Source organism: Narcine bancroftii, chromosome 3, assembly GCF_036971445.1.
Source record: "Narcine bancroftii isolate sNarBan1 chromosome 3, sNarBan1.hap1, whole genome shotgun sequence".
Taxonomy (NCBI): domain Eukaryota; kingdom Metazoa; phylum Chordata; class Chondrichthyes; order Torpediniformes; family Narcinidae; genus Narcine; species Narcine bancroftii.
In genome coordinates this window covers 337,077,500-337,100,924 of record NC_091471.1, presented here as the reverse complement: position 1 = coordinate 337,100,924, position 23,425 = coordinate 337,077,500, and the positions used below count along the sequence as shown (strand labels likewise).

Here is a 23,425-nt window from a genome sequence, read left to right as displayed (position 1 = left end):
GTCTCCATGGGCACCCCATGACTAGTGGTTTCCCAGCAGTGGCGCAGGCAAGTCTTCCACCATATCCATGACCTTTCCCACCCTTCCATTAGGTCCATGGTCCGTATGGTGGCAGAATGTTTAGTCTGGCACGGGCTTCAGAAGCAGATTGAGGACTGGGCCAGAACCTGCACCCATTGCCAGCTTTCCAAGGTACACAGGCACACCAGAGCACCCGTACAAGATTTCGAACACATCCGGGAACGGTTCAGCCACATACATGTGGACATCGTCGGACCCTTACCCGTTTCCCGAGGTAACCGTTACCTTTTCACAGTGGTAGACCGCAGCACTCGTTGGCCCGAGGGGATCCCGATGCCAGATGCCTCCACGGACTCCTGCTCCTGAGAGCTTTTGAACAGTTGGGTTGCCCGGTTTGGCGTCCTGAACCACCTCACCAGTTCACCTCTGCCCTCTGGGCACAGCTCGCCAACAGGCTGGGGATCGAGCTACATCACACCACGGCCTATCACCCACAGGCCAATGGGATAGTTGAGCGATTGCACCGCCACCTTAAGTCGACACTTATGGCCCCCCTCACCGGTCACAACTGGGTGGATGAGCTGTCTTGACACCCAAAGAAGACCTACAGGTGTCATCAGCCGAGCTGGTCTACGGTTCACTGCTAGCCCTACCCGGTGAGTTCGTCAATGCATCTCACAATCCCCCAGCAGTTACTGCACAGTCTACTTCCCCCTCCTCCGGGCCCGGTTGGACTCTTTCACACCCCCACCGCCGCCCAGACACAGCACATGGGCCTCTTATGTCCCCAGCGAGCTGTACTCTGTAGAGTACGTTTTTATCAGGCGGGGCCCGTCCACAGCATCTCTACAAAGACCATCCGAAGGGCCTTACAAAGTCGTCCAGTGTTCAAGATCCACTTTCACACTGGACATCGGTGGTAAGAGGGAACTGTTTACGGTGGACAGGTTAAAGCCAGCCCACCTTGACCCCACTGAACCAGTAGTTGTGGCCCAACCCTAGAAGTGAGGCTGTCTGGCAAAAAAGGACATTGACGCCGGTTCTGGGGGGGGGGGGGGGGGGGTGGGGGGGGCTGTGTGGCGGTACGCCATTAGGCAGGTGAACTGGCTCCGCTTGTCACGTACGCAGCAGGTCAACCGGCCAAAATGCCGCCGTCGGGGGCTTCCTCCTGACCTCGGCAACGGGCTCAGAAGCTCACATTTGGGGACTCATGTGACACCCTGGTGACGTTGGGGCCCCCAGCACAGTTCTGAGCCAGGTCTCCGGGCTGGAAGTATAAGACCAGCCAGGTAGCCTACAATAAACTCATTGAACTCAACCCGTCTGGTTGTGCAATCCTTCAGTTAGCAGTGTAGCCCCCGCTACACCCTTACCCTATTCGTTTCAGTGGAGCCACAGTCCTCCTTTAAAAAGTAAGCATCTTAATTTTGTTATGTTTATGCATTAATTTAATATATTTTGTTTTTATTTTCAACATTATTAAACTTTCAAAATCCTTGTGGTTTGAAATAATAAAAAATGAATTTCTCTGAATATCAGATTTTAAAAAATTAATTTTAATCTATCAAATGCCATCAAGCGAGGTCTAAAATTACACCATCTTAAGGCAGATCACCATTTATGGTCCTCTGCATCTTTCAGAAGGTTTGTGAAGGTAAATGTGATTGCATATTAGTTCAGATGGCATGTTGGATCGAGTATACTCTTGGCCTGTTGTTAATTCTGTGTAGGTCCAATTCTGGATATGCATTCTTTTTAAAATATTTTGATTGAGTTTTATATAGAAATCCTACATACAAAGTCTTTTCAAAAACAAATGACAGGTCATATATACATATGGATAGAAAATAAGTAAAATTACATTAGACTATCCCTTGATCTGAACAAAGGATAAGTTCTGTCTAATAATATTAACAATATAAATTTTATGGGCTCAATTTAGAGATTTCTTTGGTTATAATACTTTTTCTCTTGCTAGTTCCATTATAGATAACCATCTTTTTCCATCTTAAGGAATGGTATAGATTACGTATCAAAAGTTATAAAGATCTTTTTAGTTGTGATAACTTGGAATCTTTTGAACAATTGTCAACTAAATTTAATAATAGACATTTTTTTAGATATTTATGTTAGGTTTTTTGTTCAGTCCAAGATTTCTGATTTCCCTCTAATCTCAAAGACAAATATTCTTGATTTATTTTTTAACTTGGTGGATTAATATCATGCATTTATAATGATTAATGATCAGCCTCAATGGCTGGGATTAAGAATGATTGGGAATGTGATTTGAATATAACTGGTACTGGTACTCTACTCTTAGCTTGATTAATGATTTCTCATTTTATGCAAAACATTGTTTATTACAATTTAAGGTGGTCCATGGAATCTATATGTCCAAACTCAAATTGTCTCATTTTTATGCAAGTATTGATCCATTATGTGAGAAGTGTAAAATTTTTGAAGCTTCATTGAGTCATATGTTTTTGGAGAGCCCAAGTTTCTGAAGAATTTGGGAAAACATTTTCCAATCATTATCAACAATTTTTAATATCAAAATAGAACTATGCCTTTTAATTCCTGTGTTTGGTTTTTATCGCGAATGGGATATACTGTACCTTTGTCTGCAACCCAGGAAAAAGTTGTAGGTTTTATCATGTGGATAGCCAGATGAGCAATTTTAATAAAATAGGATGACTCTTCACCTACTCGTACACAGTGATTACATGATATAATGTCTTATTTAAGTTTGTAGAAAATTAGATACAATATTAAAGATAGAAAGTTTCAATTTGGAAAGATGCAGGGTCATAGAATACTATCAGGATTGGAAGATTTAAGAAGTTTGGATGCTCCGTGAGGTTGCTATTTGATCCATATCTTTACATCTTTTTCTACAAGGTAAGCTTGATTAGAGAGAGAGGTTAGATTAGATTTAGTTGTAGTTTTTGGGGTTTTTTTTTTAGATTAACTTGTTAATATGGATATGCTTCCTAATGTTGTGCAGTGTTTATTACATTTAGGACTATACACCCAGTGCTGTAGTTCAAGTGCAATAGAGATCACTACCAACCTGCAATTGTGCTCTCTGATTCCTGTCATAAATTTGAGAAGATTCAATCAGAAGATTGCCAGGCCAGAGGCTGGTGGCAAATTTTTGGTGCAAAGCCTGTAATCGGAGCTGCAGGTTATGTACATATTTTGGCTCAGTAAATCATTCATTTAATAGGTGGTTTGACTTCTTTCATTTGAGTAGATTGCATATACCCAAACAGCCAAATGTTTTCCTGTGAGCAACCTTTTCTGCTCTCAAAGCTTAGAAATATCATAGTTTTGTCACAGTGAGGAAGGAGCTGAAGGACCATGACACACTACTCAAGTAGTTTCCTTCATCAACATTGCAGACTTCATAAAGGTGCCAATCTAACTGTTCACCATGCTTTATAATATTTGTAGATATTCCGTAAAATTTATTTCCTGTAGCTTTAACAGCTGCTTGACTGAGTGCAACAATAGTTTTAAAAAATAGAATTTCTGCAATGGGTCTATGCAGCAGTCAATTTGTTGATCCTTACCGTAAAATGTTGACATTTCACAGCAAGATCTATTATACGGTGGAAGGAAGAGATTAAATAGGATGAAGAGTGCAAAATAACAAAAACCTGGATATGTTGAAATGATTGAAAGAATTTAAAGGGAATGGTGGAGATTTGGAATAATCTGATTTTTGACCTCATAAGCCCAATTGCTACCCTACTCACCAACTGTCACGGAATTTTATAGGAGTTTCTGAAACACTGATTTTAAAAAGTCCATCCAGAGGAAATTCTCCCCATATGTAATCAAAGTGGGTTCAGGAAATCTCATTTGTTACTATTCCACCAATCTTTGTAAATTATAATATTAAATGTAACAAATAGCTGTTTATTTTTGATCTGTTGCTATAAACCATGCATAATTAAAGCCTAATCTTGTTCTGTGTATAACTAGCAAGTGCACAATTTTCTTGTTGTCCCTCGACCATCTAATTTTGTATGTTTGTCCATACGTGTACAATCCCAGCTATTTATTATTTTAATCATGTAAATTACCCACATACAGAATAAAAATATCTGCTCTGTTTATCTTGGCAGCCTTTTATTAAAGCTTTTGTAGTGTTTGTATATTTTGTGTTGATTTTGTTTCATGTTTCCTTTTAATGTTTTGATGATTGGTTGGCAAGATAATAAGCTCATACTAACTTTAATAATTTTAGCTTGACTTTACTGGTATTATTTTGTTTCCAATAGAGCCTATGTTCCTTAAAATATTTTCTAAACCTTTATCATTTCATGCGTGTGGGGGATGAGGCAGGCCCGAATTAGGTTAGGATGGTTATGGTTACCATGTATGTGTGAATATAACTTTGAATTCTTTCAGTGATGGATCGTCGTTTCTTTAAATCTGTTTCAGAATTTTCTGTAGCTATAGGCTTTTAGTTCTGTGCTCATATGTACAAAGGTTTAATATACAATATTGTCAACACAGCTCAAAAAATAATTTTAATCACTTTTTCCAAGAAAGATGGTTAAAAAGGTGTATAGTATGTTGATCTTCATTAACCTTAGGATCGAGTTCAAGAGCCATAAGGTAATGTTGCAACTCTATATGACCTGAATTAGATCCCACTTGCAATACGGAACATTTCTGATTATCCGGAAACTGATCTACCAAAATTATGAATATCCAATTTTTTTTCTGGCTGAGACATGACTTTGCAATTTGAAAAAAAGTTGAATTTTTTATCACTCACCTTGCTCAAATAGTGGTCTGATGCGTGGTTAGCGTCATTTTGAATCAACTGAGCTCTCGTGTACTGTTCAAAGAAATTTCTCGATTATCCGAAAAATACATATAACCAAGATACAAGCATTTTGGATAATCGGAAATATACTGTATTAAGTTCATTTCTGGTCACCTCACGGCAGGAAGGATATGGATGGTATAGAGAGAGTGCAGAGAAGATTTACAAGGATGTTGACTGAATTGGAGTGTATGCCGTATGAGGATAGGTTGAGTGAATTTGGATAGTTTTAAGGTGCTTCGGAGCTTGTACAGGGGTGATGAAAGAAGCAAGTTTTACATACAGTGAGTGAAGGGTGCATGGAATGTACTGCTGGCCACAGTAATGCAGGCAGGAACAATAGGATCTTTCCAGGGACTGAGATAGATACATGGAATTGAGTAAAACAGAGGGTTTTCCAGTAAGGAAATTAGGTTATTGGGTCAGCACAACACTGGGCAGAAAGGTCTGTACTGTGCTGTAGATTTCTATTCTCTATTCTATAAGTATTAATGATGGATGATTTAAATTGAAAATTATCTATACAGATGATGAGATGTTGACAAAGATTTACTATTTTCCTTTTGAATGGGCAGCTGGTGTGTCTCAATGATGGATGTTGATTTGTTTCTGGATGACTAATATTTGAAGCCAGTTGCCATGTGATAAAGCATCCAAAGTTGGCATTGTGTCTTAACTGAATTTTTCTTCTCTGTAAAGGATGAAATCTTGAAAGCGTCAGCCTTGTGAAGTTCTCAGCATAGATATTAAAAAAGACATATTTATCATGAGTACAAAAGTCCCATGCCATAATAGATTTAAAAAAATCATTTATCAAGAAGTAGACATGGACACCTAACACTGTTGTATACTTTCTGTATCAGTACTGAAAGCTTTATATACTGAATCAAATGAGCTGCAGATCGTCTGAGCCAACAGTTCAAAGGCCCATCAGTCCTGAACGGAAATCAATAACTACTGCCACTGACGTGGAAACCGTTTCTAGACTGGCAGGATCATATTCTGATGAGAAGACCAAATGTCAAACAGCCAGGCTAAAATTTAAAGTTAGCAAAGTCAGTGTACTGGACTCCAGCCAGTGGAAGAAGAGGAAACAACCCCAAAAAGTAAATTGAACTTATTTGGCATGTTCTGGGCAGCTAATGGAATGAATAAACATGAAATGGGAGCAGGAGGCAGCTGCTCTGCCATTCAATAAAATTAATGCTTTTATGATTTTAATCACAAACCTACATTCCTATCTATCTGATACCCTTTCATCCCCTTGCTCATCAACCTTGATTTAAAATATTCAAGGGTTCTAGTCCCTTTTCAGGATAAGGTGTCCCAAAGAATTGACCTTTAGAGAAAAAGTTGGCGTGTGTCTGTCTTAAATAAGTAACCTCTACTCTGCATCAGTGGCTGTTCTAGATTTCCCTCCAAATCCACCTGGTAAAGACTTTGAACGATCTTGAGCTTTATTCAGATTTCAGATTTATTGTCAGAGTACAGGATGACATCACATACAACCCTGAGATTCTTTTTTCCTGTGGGCGAAGCAGAATTACCACTTAATGACAATACAAAAAAAAACCCAGTCTCAACATTACACATGTAAACAAATAAATGTAAACAAACTATGCAATACAGAGAGAAAAAAAAACCAAAGTCCAAAAGTATGAGTCCTTAAATAAGTCCCTGATTTGAGTGGAGGGGGAGCAGCTGTTCCTGAACCTGTGGTGCGAGTCTTGTAGCATCTATACCTCTTTTTGATGGTAGCAATGAGAACAGAGCGTATGCTGGCTTGTGTGGATCCTTGATGATTGCTGCTGCTCTCTGACAGCAGTGTTCTCTGTAGGTGTTCTCGATGGTGGGGAGGTTTTACGTGTGTTGTCCTGGGCTGTGTTCACTACCTTTTGCAGGGCTTTATGCTCAGGGATATTGGTATCCCCATACTGCGTCACAATGTAGCCATTCAGCACATTTTCCACCACACTTCTATAGAAATTTGCCCGGGTTTCTGATGTCTAACCAAACCTCCGCAAAATCCTGAGGAATTAGAGGTGCTTTCTTCACGATGACATTTGTGCGTTGGGTCCAGAAAAGATCCTCAGAGGAAAAATTCTCTCCACTCTCAATCCCATTGAAGGGCCTCGACCCCAGGCAAACAGATGATACCTGACCTGCTGAGGTTGCTCAAGATTTCTAAATTCCTGAATCTGCAGTCTTGAAGTTACCTCTAACTTTACCAGACTCCAGCAGATATATGCCTAGCCTGTCCAATTCTTTTCCGTATCTGCCCATTCCAGGCGTTATTATAGGAATGAGAACTGCTTCCAATGCCTCAATATCCTTCCCTAAATAGTATTCCAGGGATGCTCTCACAAGTGCACTTCAAACCTGAGCATAGTCTTTCTTATTTCCCCTCACAATTAGTGAAAAAATTGTTAACTTATGCAATTGCAACATGCAATGGGTACGAACCTTATGAACATCATGCATGAGGTTACTCAGGCCCTTCTGCATGACATGGTTCTGCAGACTCTCATCAGTTAGATAGTATGTCACTTGTCTGTTTTGACAGGAAAAATACAAAGTCACCTTTTCCACATCTCCATGCACCTGTTTTTGAGGTCACGCAGCCTGTTCAAAACTTCCTTTCCTTATACATATAAAAGAAAAAGAAGCAAGTAAACCATAGTTCCTTCCTCCACAACATCTCTATAAATTGTTTAAAGTAGAGGTCCTGGTGCCAATACCTGTGGCACACTGCTCTTCCAATCTTGACAACTAGAAAAATACTTATTATCTTCAATTGTCCGTTTACATCAATATTTTACATGCTATACTGCTTTTTAAAAATTTTCTAAATAATTTTCAGTATGGCACTTTATCAAATGCCTTCTGGAAATCCAAGTCATGGTTGCATTTGCAGTTGGAATGGTGTTGATTAGTAAGCACTCACTTGATTTTCGGCCTTACCATTTCATGTAAAGTGCAATATATCATCTGAAGAAAGCAAATTGAAGTACTGTATGGGAGGTATGTGGCCACAAAGGTAATGCTGTGTTTGGAACACTTTTCCAGTGCTAAGATTTCATGAATTACATTCATCAGAAAATGAGACCATTTAATCAATAGATTTCTTTAACATGCTTTTGTTTTACCTTTTAACCCTAGGAGCCTGGGCCAGCTAAAGTGGCAGTAACAGGTGCAGGAATCCCAGATCCAGAGAAGATGCCAGATTCGCGGTCTAGCTTGTGGCAAGAGGAGCTGCACAGCAGAGAAACTGAGGCAACTCCAAGTTGGCCTCTTCCAGATAGTGTCTCTCATGGAGGGCTATTTTCCTTAAGTGAAGGTAAATGGCTTTGCAAACTTGAGTCTTAAAAAGGTTCTACATTAAGTTCCTCAATTTAATTTGATTATTAAAATTTGTTTGCATTCTTTATTTTCTAATATCCCATCTCAAGTGGATATTTTCTTTGAAGTTAACAGGGAAAAACAACCTGTTAGATCATGATTGGTTAAATTTCTTTTCATATTTTTTATTTTTATATTCTTGAGCGCTGCCTTTGCCAAGTAGCCTTGTCATATGTAAATTCTAGAGTTTTTCTCCCTCCAAAAAAAAAAGAGCAGGAATAGTGAAAGTAGGCCATTCGTCCCTTTGTTTCCTTCCCATTCTATAAATATTGTTTTTTTTTAATCTTAGCATCAGTTTCAGCAGTAATTCTAAACCATTCCCTAATACTTGAAAAGCTGTTGATGTCTTGAATATCTTAGCCACTGAACCTCTGCAATGCCAATAGTAAATGTAAGACAAAAATTACTTTCTGAATGAAGAAATTTCATCTCCATCCTGAAAGGCTCTCTTTAAGATTGTGAGCCCAGGGTTAGATGTCCCGGTTCAGGGAACAACAACTCTACATCAAGCCCTTTACAGTTTTTGAAAATCAATATCTTGATGCTGGAAATCTGAAATAAAAATAAAATGCTAAAAAAAAATCAAGTTATTGGAAAGAGAAGCAATTTGAAGACCATTTGAACTGGGAAAAGTGAAAACAGAGCTTGTAGCTGGGGAGGAATAGATTAAGTAATGGGAACATCTGTGATCAGGTGAGACCAGGGTTACAATGAGGAGAAGTTGGTTACATGGTAATAGTTTAATGAGAGAGGGAAAGATAATACCAGTCATAAAAAAACTGAGCCAAAATTAGAGATAGTTGACATGTAACAGAACTGAGTAGCTAGAATGCAAGGAGAGAGATTTGATGTAATATGCCCAGAAGGGAATTGGGTGCTGATCCTGGAGGGTACATTGGGCCTCATAACTGTGCAAGGGATTACAGACAAGTCACAATTTCTGCCACCTTCAAGAAATTTCCTCCATCCTTTCCCCTCCACTTTCAACATTCTAAGAGGGCAGGTCTATTCTTGAAACCCAACTGCATTTCTCCATCTCTATAAGATGGTTTCATCTATAGTTTATCCTCACAAAAACCCTGGCTTAATTCTCTCAAATATATTGCCTTTGTATTATCATTGATGATAATTCATCCGCTCTTAATAACTTAAAACTGAGGGTATTTGCTCCCATTCCCAATTCTGGCAGTCTTTGACCCAAAACTTAAATAATTTTTCACTCACAAATGCACTCTTGCCTGCTGAGATTTTCCAGAATTATCTGTTTGTAATTCAAGTTTCCAGCATTGGATGTTTCTTTGATTTTTGAATATTTGCAAGATTGTGCATTTCTATTTTATATAGAATAGAAAGGTACAATTTTATTGCATAATCCTTCCCCTCTTTCCCCCCCCCCCCCCCCTTCTCCTGCCCTCATCCTACATAAACTTTCAGCAGAACTGTGGTATCCAAAAGTTAGTAAATTAATGCAGCAAAATCATTACCATATCAAAAATATTTAGCACTGTGTCTGTCTGTTTTCATAACTATTTGTTAATGTAATGACCTGAATATTGGAAATGACTACTGGAGATCATCAATAACTCATGAATGAGTGTGATGGGTGTTTTGTATGTGCAAAGATGATCTTTTATTCTCCTGACTGTCTTTGTTGAGTTTAGGTTAGTCTTTCCTCATTTAATTGGTTTTAGCTGCTCTATTATAATTACATTTCTTCCCCTAAAATCTTTACTGCAGGGGTTTGACTAAATTGGCCAACTCATCCGGGCGGCAAGGTTGGTGTAGCGGTTAGCGCGTCACCTTTGCAGCACCAGGGTTTGAATCCCCCGCTTTCTGAAAGCAGTTTGTACGTTCTCCCTGTGTCTGTGTGGGTTTTTCCCGGGGACTCAGCTTTCCTCCCGCCATTAGAAACATACCGGGGGTGTAGTTTAATTGGGTGGAAATTGGGCAGCAGAGACTCATGGGAGGAAATGCTATAAGTCTAAATTTATGAAAAATAAAATTTTTAAAATTAAAAAGTAATTCATCTCATTCAAAACTCTCAGCAGTTTTTTTTTTGGGTGGATCACTAGAATGAATCAACAGTTATTTCAAGTATTTACCTCGTAATATATTTCAAGACTGAGTTAGGTCAGTGTTCACAGCAATATATTCCAGATCCTATGCATGGATTTGTTTGAGACATCGTTTCAACTTGTGGAAAATTACACATTCATCCACCTTACATTATTCTAATTAATTCTTTCACATAGTTGAAGCTCATGCTATTACAATTATAGATGGAATACTTCTTGATCTTGTGCATTGACATTTGCTCTCTTTTAAAATATAAGTGAGGTGATTTGATTTATATGAGGTAATTTACTAGTATTAAAATGGTTTTTAAAACTTACCATTTAATGTTTGAATATTGCAATGTAGAACCTCCATAATATTTACCATCATTATGAATTTTTTAAAAAAGAAATTACATTACAATGTGAATATTAAAAATATCTACTTCCGTCATTAACAACTCTACATGAAAGTTGTACTAAACATTTTTGCTGATTGTATAATAGATTAGAATCACATCCAATACTTTCAGGTGGATCACTAAATTTAAAGCATCAGTGTGCATTTTATCCATATAATCATAGCACCTTTTTTTTGAAATACCTAAACACTTGATATTAAAGAAAATATTTTCTCTTTTCAATTTTTTTTAAATAGGTGATGTCCGTCCCTTTGATGCGTCTGATCATAGTTCTGTTAATGGTGATGAGATGGATAGAGGAACGATGCTGCCTCTTGATCAGCAGAGGCCAGAGATGCGTGTCCTTTCACCTTCCAGTAGTTCTTCCAGCAGGCATGGTGTGGAACAAGGTGGCATTCCTCGTTGCCCGTCACCAGTATATAGCGACCCTTTTCCATTTGCAAGTGGCCTGCTATCTAATGGATCCCATATAAGTGGCTCAGTGAGTTCCCTGGATTCAGAAGCAAGTGGAAGCACAGTAACAAGCACGGACAGTCATTTGGCTGAAGCTATGGCCAACAGAGCTGAACTTCCAAGAGCTGGAAGAACAACCAATAAAGGGCTCAATGAGGCTAATGATAGAAAAGCAGAAAAACGAACACGAATAAGAAGTCCAGAAAGAAGAGATACAGGACAAATCACTGGACATGAAGGAAGGTACTGAAAATTTTGTATTTGCTATAATTCTGTATGATAGCTGAAAAGCTATCATAATGTTAAAAGAGAAACTTTTGTTTTCATAAGCATTTTTTATATATACAGATGTTATTGATTTTGTTTAAATGTCCAAATGCAGCTGACGTGGACTTTTTACCCCCTCCATAAATCTTCGTCCGCGAAGCCAAGCCAAAGAAGATTTATTAAGAAAATATTTATTTGCAGATGATGAGCAATAGATTAAATTCAAGAAAGTTCATTCAAAAAAGGCTTAACTATCCAAGCTCATGCAAAATGCAAGTCATCTTATTTAGATTAAAATCTGAAAAATGCTAGTTTGTAAGCATTAGAATTTGTGTGGTGTTCAGTATCTTGAGGCAGAACTCCAATTATCCAAAATCAGATTCTCTGAAATCCTCATTTATCTGAAATCTTTTCGGAGCTGATCTGACCTCTATAGGTTGAAATAAAATTCACTTGACATGAAATTAGAACAATAATTGTCCTCATTTCAGTTAATCCCTTCTCTTTCCATTTTTCTTTACCTTCCCCTATTGACTTTTCTCTCCAACTCTCCCTCTCAAACTGTGCACTGCTGTCTCCAAGCTGCACGCAGTCAGAAGAATCCCTTGTCCCAGCATCAAGGAGAGTGGCCTCCTGGGCAGGAGTGGGACCTCGGGCTCAGGTGCCATCCCCTCCCCTTCCTCACTCTTTCCCTTCCTCCTCTCCCTTTCCTCACCCCTCCCTTTCCTTCCCTCCCTCCTTGGGATAACTGAGCTCCTGGCTCCAAACTCTCCACTGCCTACTACTGTATACGCACACCAGACTCCCCATTGTGCAAGTGCGATAGGCTAAGGGGAGGATTTGGAGTCAGGAGTCGCGAGCTCCAGTGACTAGGGATGCCAGTGGGTTTTCCACCAGCCCAGGAAGCCTTCCCGAGGATTGGCAGCAGTGGTTGGGTGGTCTCGGTGATTGGTGGTGGCCAGCATTTTTGGGTGAGAATTAAGCATTATGTTAACATTTAAAAAGCCTTCCCTTGTTATTGTTATAATCGTTGCCATTTTTTTCCCCGGTTGAAGCAGTTTATTTTTGAATCTTCATAATTTCCTTTTTAAAATTAAACTCAGTATTGTCTGCTCCATTCTTTTGTCTTTGTAGATGTTGAATTCAAAATCATTTCTTTATCCGCAGTAGGGTATTTAAAGATATTACATCAGTCCTCCCAAGGGATCTTCTGGTAATGAGTCATTTAGTCATGTACTATTTTTATTTTGGCTTATCTCTGCATACTTAGGGTTTGTAAATGAAGGAGGATTAAATTCAGACATGGTCTATTTCTGACTAGTATTCTTGACTTAGTCCGGATGTATCCATTTATCAGGTCTTCTAGGAATATTAATATGCTGTTCATTTATGATATCTTGGAATTGTGCAGGTCACTTTCAGGCATAGAATTAAGAATCCAAATGTATGCCAAATGAACAAATCCAATGTATTTTGGATCAAAAGAGCATCTTTTGGCCCTGAGTTTTTAAGCCATTTATAAGTCATTTATCGACTGTGCAGCAATTAAAAAATGATAATGCAGAATGCCCCTTGTGCAATATTTAAAAAGGTGTAAACAATCATTTGCTAACAAGGAAGTCTGAAAAAAGAATGTTCTGTTCCCTGGTTATTAAAGATATTATTCATGTGGTTTCATTTTCCAATTTGTAGCAAACATTTCATGATTTGCTGCTAATTGCAGCTGGTATGCCTTTATTCCATTTGGATGATTTTTAGTTCAGGAATGCAATTCATCTCCCATCTGAACAACCTGAAAAAACAAGTGGAGCGGAAGAATGATATAACTGGCAGTATAATGACGATTGCAAGATCAAAAAGCTGGATAGTGCATGACTTCTTCACACAAAGGTCTCTTGTATCAATTGAGTTCAGATTTAGTTTATTATGGCACTCTTTGAATTGCTCCTGCATAAGCTTGGGCATGGAAGACAAAGCATTTTGTGAATGCTGTGAAATCATTTTGCAGTTCCTCTGAATTGACAATAATATTAAGAGCATGAATTAGGAATTGGAGTGGGCTTCATGGGTGTTCAAATCTCTCTGCCATTCATCAAGACCATGGTTGATCTTCCACTCAGCATTATTTTCCAGCACTGTTGTCACGTTCTTTGGGTTTTGTTTTGAATAAGGATAACAACATACAGTGGAAACGCATTATAATGTGATGGTTTGGGTCCAAAAAATTGCATCGCGCTAAAAAGCAGGGTTGCACTAAACAGGGTTTCAGTCTAGTACATTTAAAGAAGTGGGGGCAGTTTGACAATTGCAACAGATGACCAGAGGGGGGCAGGGATTTGGGACATCTCTGAGCAGCGCTGACACATTGCTGAGGTCGGACCCATTGTAGGTGGGTGAGGGAGGAACGGGGAAAGTGAATTCACTAAAGTGATGGCAGGGGGACCTGTTTCGGCAACTCCAAGCTGATTTGGTGTCCTTGGCTGTTGAACCTGAACCACATTGCACAAACCTTCTAATTGCCAGGTTCACCAACTTGGCTTTCAGTGGGATGCATGTCTGCATGTCTGGAGTTTGTTGTGACTTCGGTGTCTGAACACCCTTCATCCCCCCCCCCCCCCCCCCCCAGTATTTCACTCTCATTTAGAGTGTCTCTGCAAAATTTGTACTCGCAGAGTCATCTTTAAAATGTTTTGTGATTTTCCCCACTATGAAAAATATTTGTTTGATCTGCTGAGTATCATCCGATGGCCCGCTTTTGGCCATCTCTGGTACTGCATCTTTTAAAATGGGCTCCCTTAACAACCTATCTCAAAGAACAGAACATGAGAGTTAAGGGGCACGTGCCTTGTATATATCGGGATCCAATGATCTATCCACTATATCTGAGTTTGCGTTAAATCGGGCGCATTAAATTGGGGTTTTACTGTAACTACTACAGCTTCAAGATAGACAATTTCAAAAGGCATCATCCTCGAGTGAAGAAATTTCACTTCATCTCAGTACTAAATTGCCTACTATTTATTCTCAAACTGGTCCAAGTCTCAACAACCCATGAAAGTATCCTCTCTGAATGAAGCCTTTTAAGAATAGGAAAGGTCTCTCATTCTTACAATAATCGATTTCTTCCCTCTCATATAGCAAACCCATGATCCCTGAAACCGATCTGATGAGCTACTGCACTCCCTTGATGGCCAATGCATCCTTTATTGATAAAAAGATCCAAGTTATATACAGTACTCTAGATGTAGCCTCATGAAGACTCTTCACAATTCCAATAAAACATTTCTTTATTCCTGTAGTCAACTCCCATCATTTAAAAAAAAGGCCAACATTCTAATTGCTGTACCTGAATGCTGGCATTCAATATTAAAGGAAATGGCTGTGTTAAAATGTTCATACATTTCTGCAATGCCATTAGTTGATCAATTATTCAATTATTCTTCAAGGATCCTGAATCTCTGACATTCCCCTCAGATAACATTGTATGGGAAGGCAGTCTTTTTTTTTGGATTATAGTTGTGCTTTTCATGCTGAAGGAATGGTTTGGCGAGATGATGAAAAGCTCATCCATTTTACTCATCATTAAAAGCTGCCAAATATATTCTGCAATGTCTGTATTGATTTTCACCTAAATTGTGGTTTTATTTTGAAACCTTCCATGACATTAAAAAAAAATGCTGTTCTAACATATTTATGTAATGTAGGAAAGGCAGATTAATTTAGAGCGTGGATTGTTGTGTGGAATTATGACATTGCAACCAGTAGTGAAACTTGGTTGCAGGAGGGGAAGGACTGGCAGCTCAGTGTTTTGGGGGTTCTGTTTCACATCCGATAGAGTTGGAGGGATGAAAGGGGAAGGGTTGACATCGCGGGTTGGGGAAATGTCACAGCAGTGCTCAGACAGAACAGAAAAGAGGGCTTTTATACTGAGACTATATGGGTGGAGCTGAGGTTTGGGAAAGGTATGAACACATGAAAGGGGTTGTATTATTGACCACCCAATTTCCCGTAAGGATTGGAGGAGCAAATCTACAGGGGGATAGTAGTTAGCTGCAGAAAGCATTAAAGATTTGATAGTAGGTGATACTAACATTCCACCTGGTGACTTGGTGCTCCCATACTATGAAAAGGGCTGGATGGGTTGGAGTTTGTCAAATGTGTTCAGGAAAATTTTCTAAATCCGTATACAGAGGTACCAACCCGAGCGAGTTCAAAACTGGATCTCCAATGAGGGAACGAGAGCGGAAAGGCGATGGAAGTGTTTGTTGGAGAACACTTTAGGTCTAGTGATCATAATGCCATTTGTTTCAAGATAATTAAGGATAAGAATAGGTCTGATCCTCTTGTTGAGATTCTAAATGGGAGAAAAGCCAATCTCTTTTTTTTGCAATTGCATTTGTTCTTTTTATTGTAAACAACCTGAGCAATTTTCCATATTTGTAAGGTTTATGTCTGCATTGGAACAACACAACTGGAGGTACAACTAGTATAAAAACTTTTGCATTAACAAGTACAACACAAGCTTGGTGATAATTGGACTCCATACCCTGTTGCAACTCTCCATTTCACCAAAACCAAACACGACAAATCAGCTTCTAAATGAGAAATTATTTGTCTGTGCTCAAATGTCTTTTTTTTTTCTGTTCATTGCATTTATTCCATTTTAAAAGATGTGCATCTCTATTTTGCATTTTACTATCTAAACTCTCCAACCATTGAGTTTTGATTTGTAATTGCTGTTGTAATTTTTAAAAAAAATTTTTTTATTTTTCACACCATAAATCACATTAACCATGGAAGAGAAAAGCCAATCCCGAGGAAATGAGAAAGGATCGAGAAAGCATGGATTGGGGCAGGTTGTTTTCTGAAAAGGATGTGCTTGTTAAGTGGGAGGGATTCAAAGGTGAAATTTTGAGAGTATAGAGTTTGTCTGTTGCTGTCAGGGTAAAGGCAATTTTAACAGGCATCGGGAACCTTGATTTTCAAGGGATATTGGGGATCTGTTTAAGAGGAGGAGAGAGGTTTATAGCAGGTGTAGGCAACAGGAAGTGAAAGAGGTACTTGAGGAGAATATTAAATAAAGTCCAAGAAATAAATAAGGAAGACGTGAAGCTGCTTTGGCAGACAAGGTGAGGGAAAATCCTAAGGGCCTCTACAGGTGTATGGAGAACAAAAGGATAGTGATGTTCATAATTGGTCCTCTTGAATATCAGAGTGGTCAGTGACTGTCTATGGAGCCAATAGAGATGGGGAGATCTGAATTTTTTTTCCATCTGTATTTAATCAGGAAACTGGCACATTCTATATGTGAGGTGAACAAGCAGTGAGGTCATGTACAGATTTTTGCTTTCTTGAGGATAAATCTCCAGGGCCTGAGATACTCACTGTACCTTGAGGGAGGCTAGTAGAAATTGCAGGGACCATGGCAGAAATATTGAACTTGTCTTGAACTATGGGTGAGATGCTGAAGGATCAGAGAGTAGCTCATGTTGTTCTATTGTTTAAAAAAAGGCTCTAAAAATAATCAGTGAGCCTGATATCAGTAGTGGGCAAGTTTTTGAAATGTGTTCTAAGAGATCAGATGTACAAACATTTGGATAGACAGGGATTAATCAGGAAATAGTCACCATTGGCTTGTGCATGGTAGGTCATGTCTAACCAATCTTGTGGAGTTTTTCGACAAGGTTACCAGGAAAGTTGATGAAGGAAAGGCTGTGGATGTTGTGAACTGGATCAGTCATTGGCTTTATGGTAAAAGACAGAGAGAGTGGTGGTGGATGATTGACTCTGTGACTGGAGGCATGTTGATTAGTGTGTTACTCAAAGATAGGTGCAGGCTCCATGGATGTTTGTCTGGATAAATTGAATCAGCAGGTTTGCAGATGACATAAAGATAGAAGTGTAATGGACAAAGAGGAAAACTTTCAAACCTTGCAGAGACTTGATGCACCGAGAAGAATGGGCTGCAAAATGACAGGTGGAATTTAATGCAGACAAATGTGAGGTGTTAGACTTTGGAAGGACAAACCAAGGTAGGTCATGCACAGTAAATTATTGAACACTGAGGAATGTGGTAGACAGAAGGATCTGGAAATACAGATACATAATTCCTTGAAAGTGGTGTCATAGGTAGATAAGTTTGTATTGAGAGGTTTTGGCATGTTTGCCACCATAAATCAAAGCATTGAGTATTTAAGTTGGGATGTTATGGTAAAGTTGTATAAGACATTAGTGAAGCTGAATTTGGAGTATTGTGCACTGTTTTGGTCACCTAACTACAGGAAGGATATCAAAAGTGCAGAGAAAATGGCACGACAAGGATGTTACTGAGACTTGAAGAACTGAGATACGGGGAAGATTGGAACTTTATTCCCTGGAGCATAGAAGAATGAGGGAAGATTTGACAGAGACATGCAAAATTATGATTGGTATAGATAGAGTAAATGCAAGCAGGCTTTTTTCCACTGAGGTTAGCTACGATAAAAACAAGAGGACATGAGTTAAGGGTGAATAGGAAAATGTTTAAAGGGAACATCAGGGGAAATGTCTTAATGTAGAGAGTGGTGGTAGTGTGGACCAAGCTATGAGCTGAGTTTTAACAGGCTCAGTTTTGACATTTAAGAAAAATTTGGACAGGTTGATGAATGGGAGGGGTACAGAGGGATATGGTATGGGTACAGGTCAGTGGAACGAGGCAGAATAATAGTTCAGCATAGATTAGAAGGACCAAAGGGCCTGTGTCTGTGTTGTTCTACTGTTCTATTTTTAAAAATGATAATGAATGCCACTTCTACCAAATTAGAAATGTGTTTAAATGTCAGGATGTGCAAATTATTTGTTTTCCACTTTGCAACTCCCACTTGTGATGTATGTAGTGAAATTCTAAATTGGATGATTTGCATTTGCTGGCTTTCATAACCATGTCTAGTTAGTTCATTTTTGGTATAATGCCAGTCATCATTTAGAAATTCAGAAGAAACAGCTGAAAAGGACACAGGGAATATGTGTATTTATTAAGTGAATTACCAACTGCATAATGTCGTCACTTCCACTGACTTTATAACCTTCCTGAGATTTCACTTATAGGCTGATTTTAAAGTTCTAAAGAACCTGCTTCGTTCTTTTGTTTTGCTTTGTAAAACTCTGCCTTCAGAATAGTACATGTCAAAAGCTATTCCTTCTTCATTATTAAATTATATATACATTTTTATAATTATTGTAATTATTATTTGAATTTTATTTGTGGAGGCCAGCAGAAAGGCAGTTGCTATTTTTTTTGTTTGAACAGGTTAAAGCTGTGTTTTCAGGATGGAAATGTTTTCATTTTTAGTCTCTGGAAGATAATGTCCATGCAGTCTGACGAGTATTAGTTACATAGAAGAAACATTGTGTCATATTACCATTTAACCTTTCCAGAATCGGAGTATGAGTAGTGACTTTCTGGTTTTGACCTTTTAGGGTAATAATAGTGAATTGGGAATTTTCCTTAAAAGGCTGTTCAATGAAAATTCACTGCAGCAATTGAGTTTCCAGATTTGTCTCAGTTGGTAGTTCCTGTTAGCTATTGGATTTGAGGTTGCTTGGCAAAGTGTACGACAGTTTCCATCTGTTCCTTTCAGAAAGAAAGAAAATGCTGAGCATTCGGAACTACCAAATAAAGAATTTTTTTAAAAAAGTCTCAAGCTAGATGCAATATTTTTTTTAGGTTAGCAGTATATGACATACCCTGGAAAATAATCTTCATTCATCTGGAAAACCAAGAAATAGCACTGGAACCTGTTGGGTCTTGAATATCACTTGGTCACTTCAATTTTGGCAGCTTGCTGTGATTCAGTCTACCATTATCGGTCATCCCTTCAATTGCCAAGCTCCCAAGCACTGAAATTGCCTTCCTAAACTGCTCAAGCTCTTTATCTCTTGTTAAACCTAACTTTCTGATCAAGATTTCAGTCATGTGAAGTGGCTCTGTCAAATTTTGTATAATGAGTATTTGACTGTACCAATGAGAATCCCTGCAGAAACTGCCGACCCTGTGATATCTCCCAACGTCAGATTGTCTTTCAAGAGGGTGAACCCTCACAAAGCATCAGGCCCTGATGGTGGACCTGGCAGGGTACTAAAATTCTGTACCAACCAACGAGCTGGAGTTTTCACTGACCTTTTCAAGCTCTCACTGCTGCAGTCGGAGATTCCCACCTATATCAAAAGGACATCAATCATCCCAGTACCCAAGAAGAGCTCTATGAGCTGCCTCAATGACTATCGCCTAATAGCACTAACGTCCACTGTAATGAAATGCGTTGAGAGATTGGGCACGGCCAGAATTAACTCGTATCTTTTTTAAAAAATATCTTTATTGATTTTCTCAAATAAGCATGTGCACTTGCCCATGCACGTGCACGCACACACACCCCTCCCCCCGATTTATTGAATATATATTAATGACAAATTAGTTGATTCACCAAAATGTACAACACATAGGGTGCAACCATATTTTAAAAATTACATCAAAAAGAAAAAAATGTTCCACGTACAGTGTGATTCTATACCCTATCCCCTAACACCAAGTTCATGACTAAAGAAAATATGTACTTCATTCAAGAAATAAAATGAAAATATTAACATTCAAAAATAATATTATGCCTAGAGTAATTCAAGAATGATCCCCACATCACATCAGTTGAACCTTACACCTGAATTATTAATTGAGCAATGCATCTTTTCTAAGTTTAAACAGTACATAATGTCCCTCAACCATGGAGCATGAGTGGGCGGGCAGCATCCTACCATCCAAACAATATCACGTCTAGCCAAGAGATATGTAAAAGACAGAATACGACATTTAGTCAGAGTTAAAAGAATATCATCCTCTCCAGTGATACCAAAAAGAGCGACCAAAGGATTACACTCTTAATTTACGTTAAGAATTAAAGATAAAGTTTGAAAAACCTCCATTTGGTATTTTTCATGCCGAGGACACATCCAAAACATTAATTAAAGAAGCCTCTTCTCTCTTACATTTATCACAACAAATTGAATAAATATGAGACAATTTAGCTTTAGACACATGAGCCCTATGTACAACTTCAATCTGCAACAAACATTGACGGGCACACAAGGACGCTGCATTAACCAGCCTAAGAACTAGATCCCAGATTTTGTCCGTTAATGTGACATTTAAATTGTGTTTCAATTCCATCTCGAGGATCATGTTTCAGACCCACCAGCTCATCACAAACAATAGACACCAAACCTGTGCGAAAATGTTGAAACCCAACAACACATCAACAATGTTAACATCAGTTAACTTGTACCTCAATAAAGATCCAGACCCACTGCAATTCTCCTACTACAATTGTTCCACAGCAGATGTAATCTTACTAGGTCTCCATTCAGCCCAGCATCACCTGAATAACAGCTGTTTTTAATCGATTACAGTAGTAACATGAAGAAACTCAGCTGGTTTTACAGCATCCATAGGCAGTAAAAGCATGTTAATCAATACTTCTGGCCTGAGCCCTTTCTCAAGGTGTGAGCAAAAAAAGCAGGCAAGGGGCTTATAATAAAAAGCTGGTGAAAAGGGAAGATAGGAGGGGGAGGAATACATACCAGCAGGTCTGGATATGTGGACCAGAGAGGAAAGGTGAGAATTGATAGGGGTAGGGAGAACTGTGATGAGAAACAAAGGGGGGTAAAAAAGAGATGGGTCCAGAGGAAAGGAGACAAAGAAGAGTTGGGGGGGGGGGTGCTAACAGGATCTAGAGAAGTCTATGTTAATGCTATTTGTTTGGAAGGTTCCCAAATGGAATATTAGGTGTTGTTCCTCAAATTTGTAAATGGTCCCAGTCTGACAATGTTGGCAAAGGAATGGGGCGGGGAATTGAAATGAGTTACCACTGGGAGATCTGCACTACTGAGGCAGACAGAGCTGAGGAGCTCAATGAAGAGATCTCCCAGTCTGCATCCAGTCTCTCTGATTATAAAAGGAACCACAACAGGAGCACTGAAAACAGTAGATGACCCCCTGCAGGTTCACAGATGAAGTGTTGCTGTTTTGGGCCCCAAATGGTGGTGAGGCAGGAGGTGTGGCCGCAAGGGGCCAATTGTTGGAAAGGAAAATGATATTGAGGGAGTCACGGAGGGACCAGTCCCTGTTGAAGGCGGATAGAGGAAGAGAAGGGAAGATGTGTCTGGTGATGGTATCATGTAGTAGGTGGCGGAAATGGCAGAAAATGATATGTTGGATGTGGAGTCTGGTGCGGTGGTAAGTGAGGACAAGGGTCAATCCCGTCCTTGTTGCATGTTGGGGCAGAGGGGACCAGGGCAGAAGTGCAGGTCATGGCAGATGTGCAGTTGAGTCACAAGATGATAATGGTAGAGGGGAAGCCACGTTGTTTGAAGAAGGAGAACATCTCGGATGATCCGGCAGGGAAGACCTCGTTTTGGAAACAGATGCGACGGTGATGGAGGAATTCTTATGGGGAACAGGGTGAGCAGAGATGGAATCAAGGTAGTTGTGGGAGTTGGTAGGTTTGGAGATGTCTGTTGAGAGTTCCTCTCAACCTCCAACTCAGGAGACACCGATAAATGGGAGACTGTTGCTAGAAATGGCACAGGTGAAGTTGAGGTCAGGGTGAGTTAGCAGCAAAGTAGCGGTTAAGTTGGACGGGTAGGCTGGGCTTTTTAGCCATGGTTGGCAGCCAGACTAAGAGAAGGAAAACTGATTTCAAACCCAGGCAAAAGGGGCTCTTTAGCCTTGCCAGGCTATCCATCTAGAAGGACACTCCAGCGTAACATCTACAACCCAAGGACCTGGCTGTCACTGTCCCAGCTGCTAGACCTTGGCAGATAACCCCTGTGTGTAAAGGGTGGGGCCAGTACTGCACTCCACCTAAAAAAATCCATTGCGTAGGCTTGAAGGACATGCCCATGTCTACGATCCTTCCTAAATCTTCGTCCTTGAAGCCAAGCCATGAGAGGATCAAGTTGATGAGCTGATTTTTGAGTGTACACGAGGCAGCACCAAACTATTCATCGATGTTGTGGAGAAAGAGTTGAGGAGCTTGTAGCAGGGACTTCTCCACATAGCCAACAAAAAGGCAGGCATATCTGGGGCCCATGCCGGTACCCACGGCTATTCCTTTGACTTGGAGGAAATGGGATGAATCAAAGGAGGTTATTAAGGGTAAGGACAAGTTTTGCCAGCTGGAGGAGGTGAGATGAGAATGAGTGAGGGGAGTGTTGTGTCATGGTGGCAGTTGGAAATGCTGTAGAAAGGTACAAAGAAGGAAGTAGGCTAGAGGAGGAAGGAGGTTTAAAGGAGTAGAAGTGGGCACGGAGTCGTAGCTGATCATGATAAAGGAACAGAAGGAGGCCATTCGGCCCATGAAGTCTGCTCCGCCACTCCATGAGCTTAACCATTTTCCCACCTAGTTTCAATTTCCAACTTTTTCCCCATATCCCTTGATATCCTGACTAATTAGATATCTCTCGATCTCCTTCTTAAACTCCCCCAATGAGTTTAAGGAGGAGATTGATAGGTATCTAATTAGTCAGGATGGGAGGTGGGAGCGAAGAGAGACCTGAATGAGGTCTCTATTGAGAACAGAATGTTCAGTTTCCAAGAGGGGGAAGGTTCGATGGAATGAAGACCAGGCAGGGGTTATCAGTGGGATGAAGGGTAGGAAGGATACAAAGGAGGGGAGGGTTGGGTAAGTCAGAGGGGGAAGGTGATAACAGGGGTTCCAAGGCAGGGAGGAGAGGTTGGGAAAGCAAAGGAGGGATGGGGAGGGGGTGATATTACAGCTCAGCTCTCACACCATCATCCCTTCATTACTGGTCAGCAAGCTTCAAAAGCTGGGGCTCTGCAACTGATTCCTTGACTTGCTCATCGGCAGACCACAGTCTGTGCAGATTAGTATCAACATTTCCTCACTGACGATCAAAACAGGCACACCTCAAGGATGCGT

The 23,425-nt window shown here is 39.7% G+C and overlaps 1 protein-coding gene across 2 annotated transcripts in view; it reads left to right on the top strand.

Annotated features, from left to right (window-relative positions):
• LOC138759274 (putative leucine-rich repeat-containing protein DDB_G0290503) overlaps nt 1-23,425 on the top strand; it is a 257,041-nt gene that overhangs the window by 114,389 nt on the left and 119,227 nt on the right. For both annotated transcript variants that reach the window (XM_069929427.1, XM_069929428.1), the window contains exons 6-7: nt 8,021-8,198; nt 10,973-11,432. In XM_069929427.1, the coding sequence (XP_069785528.1) occupies nt 8,021-8,198; nt 10,973-11,432 (638 nt within the window). The remainder of the gene's footprint in view (nt 1-8,020; nt 8,199-10,972; nt 11,433-23,425) is intronic.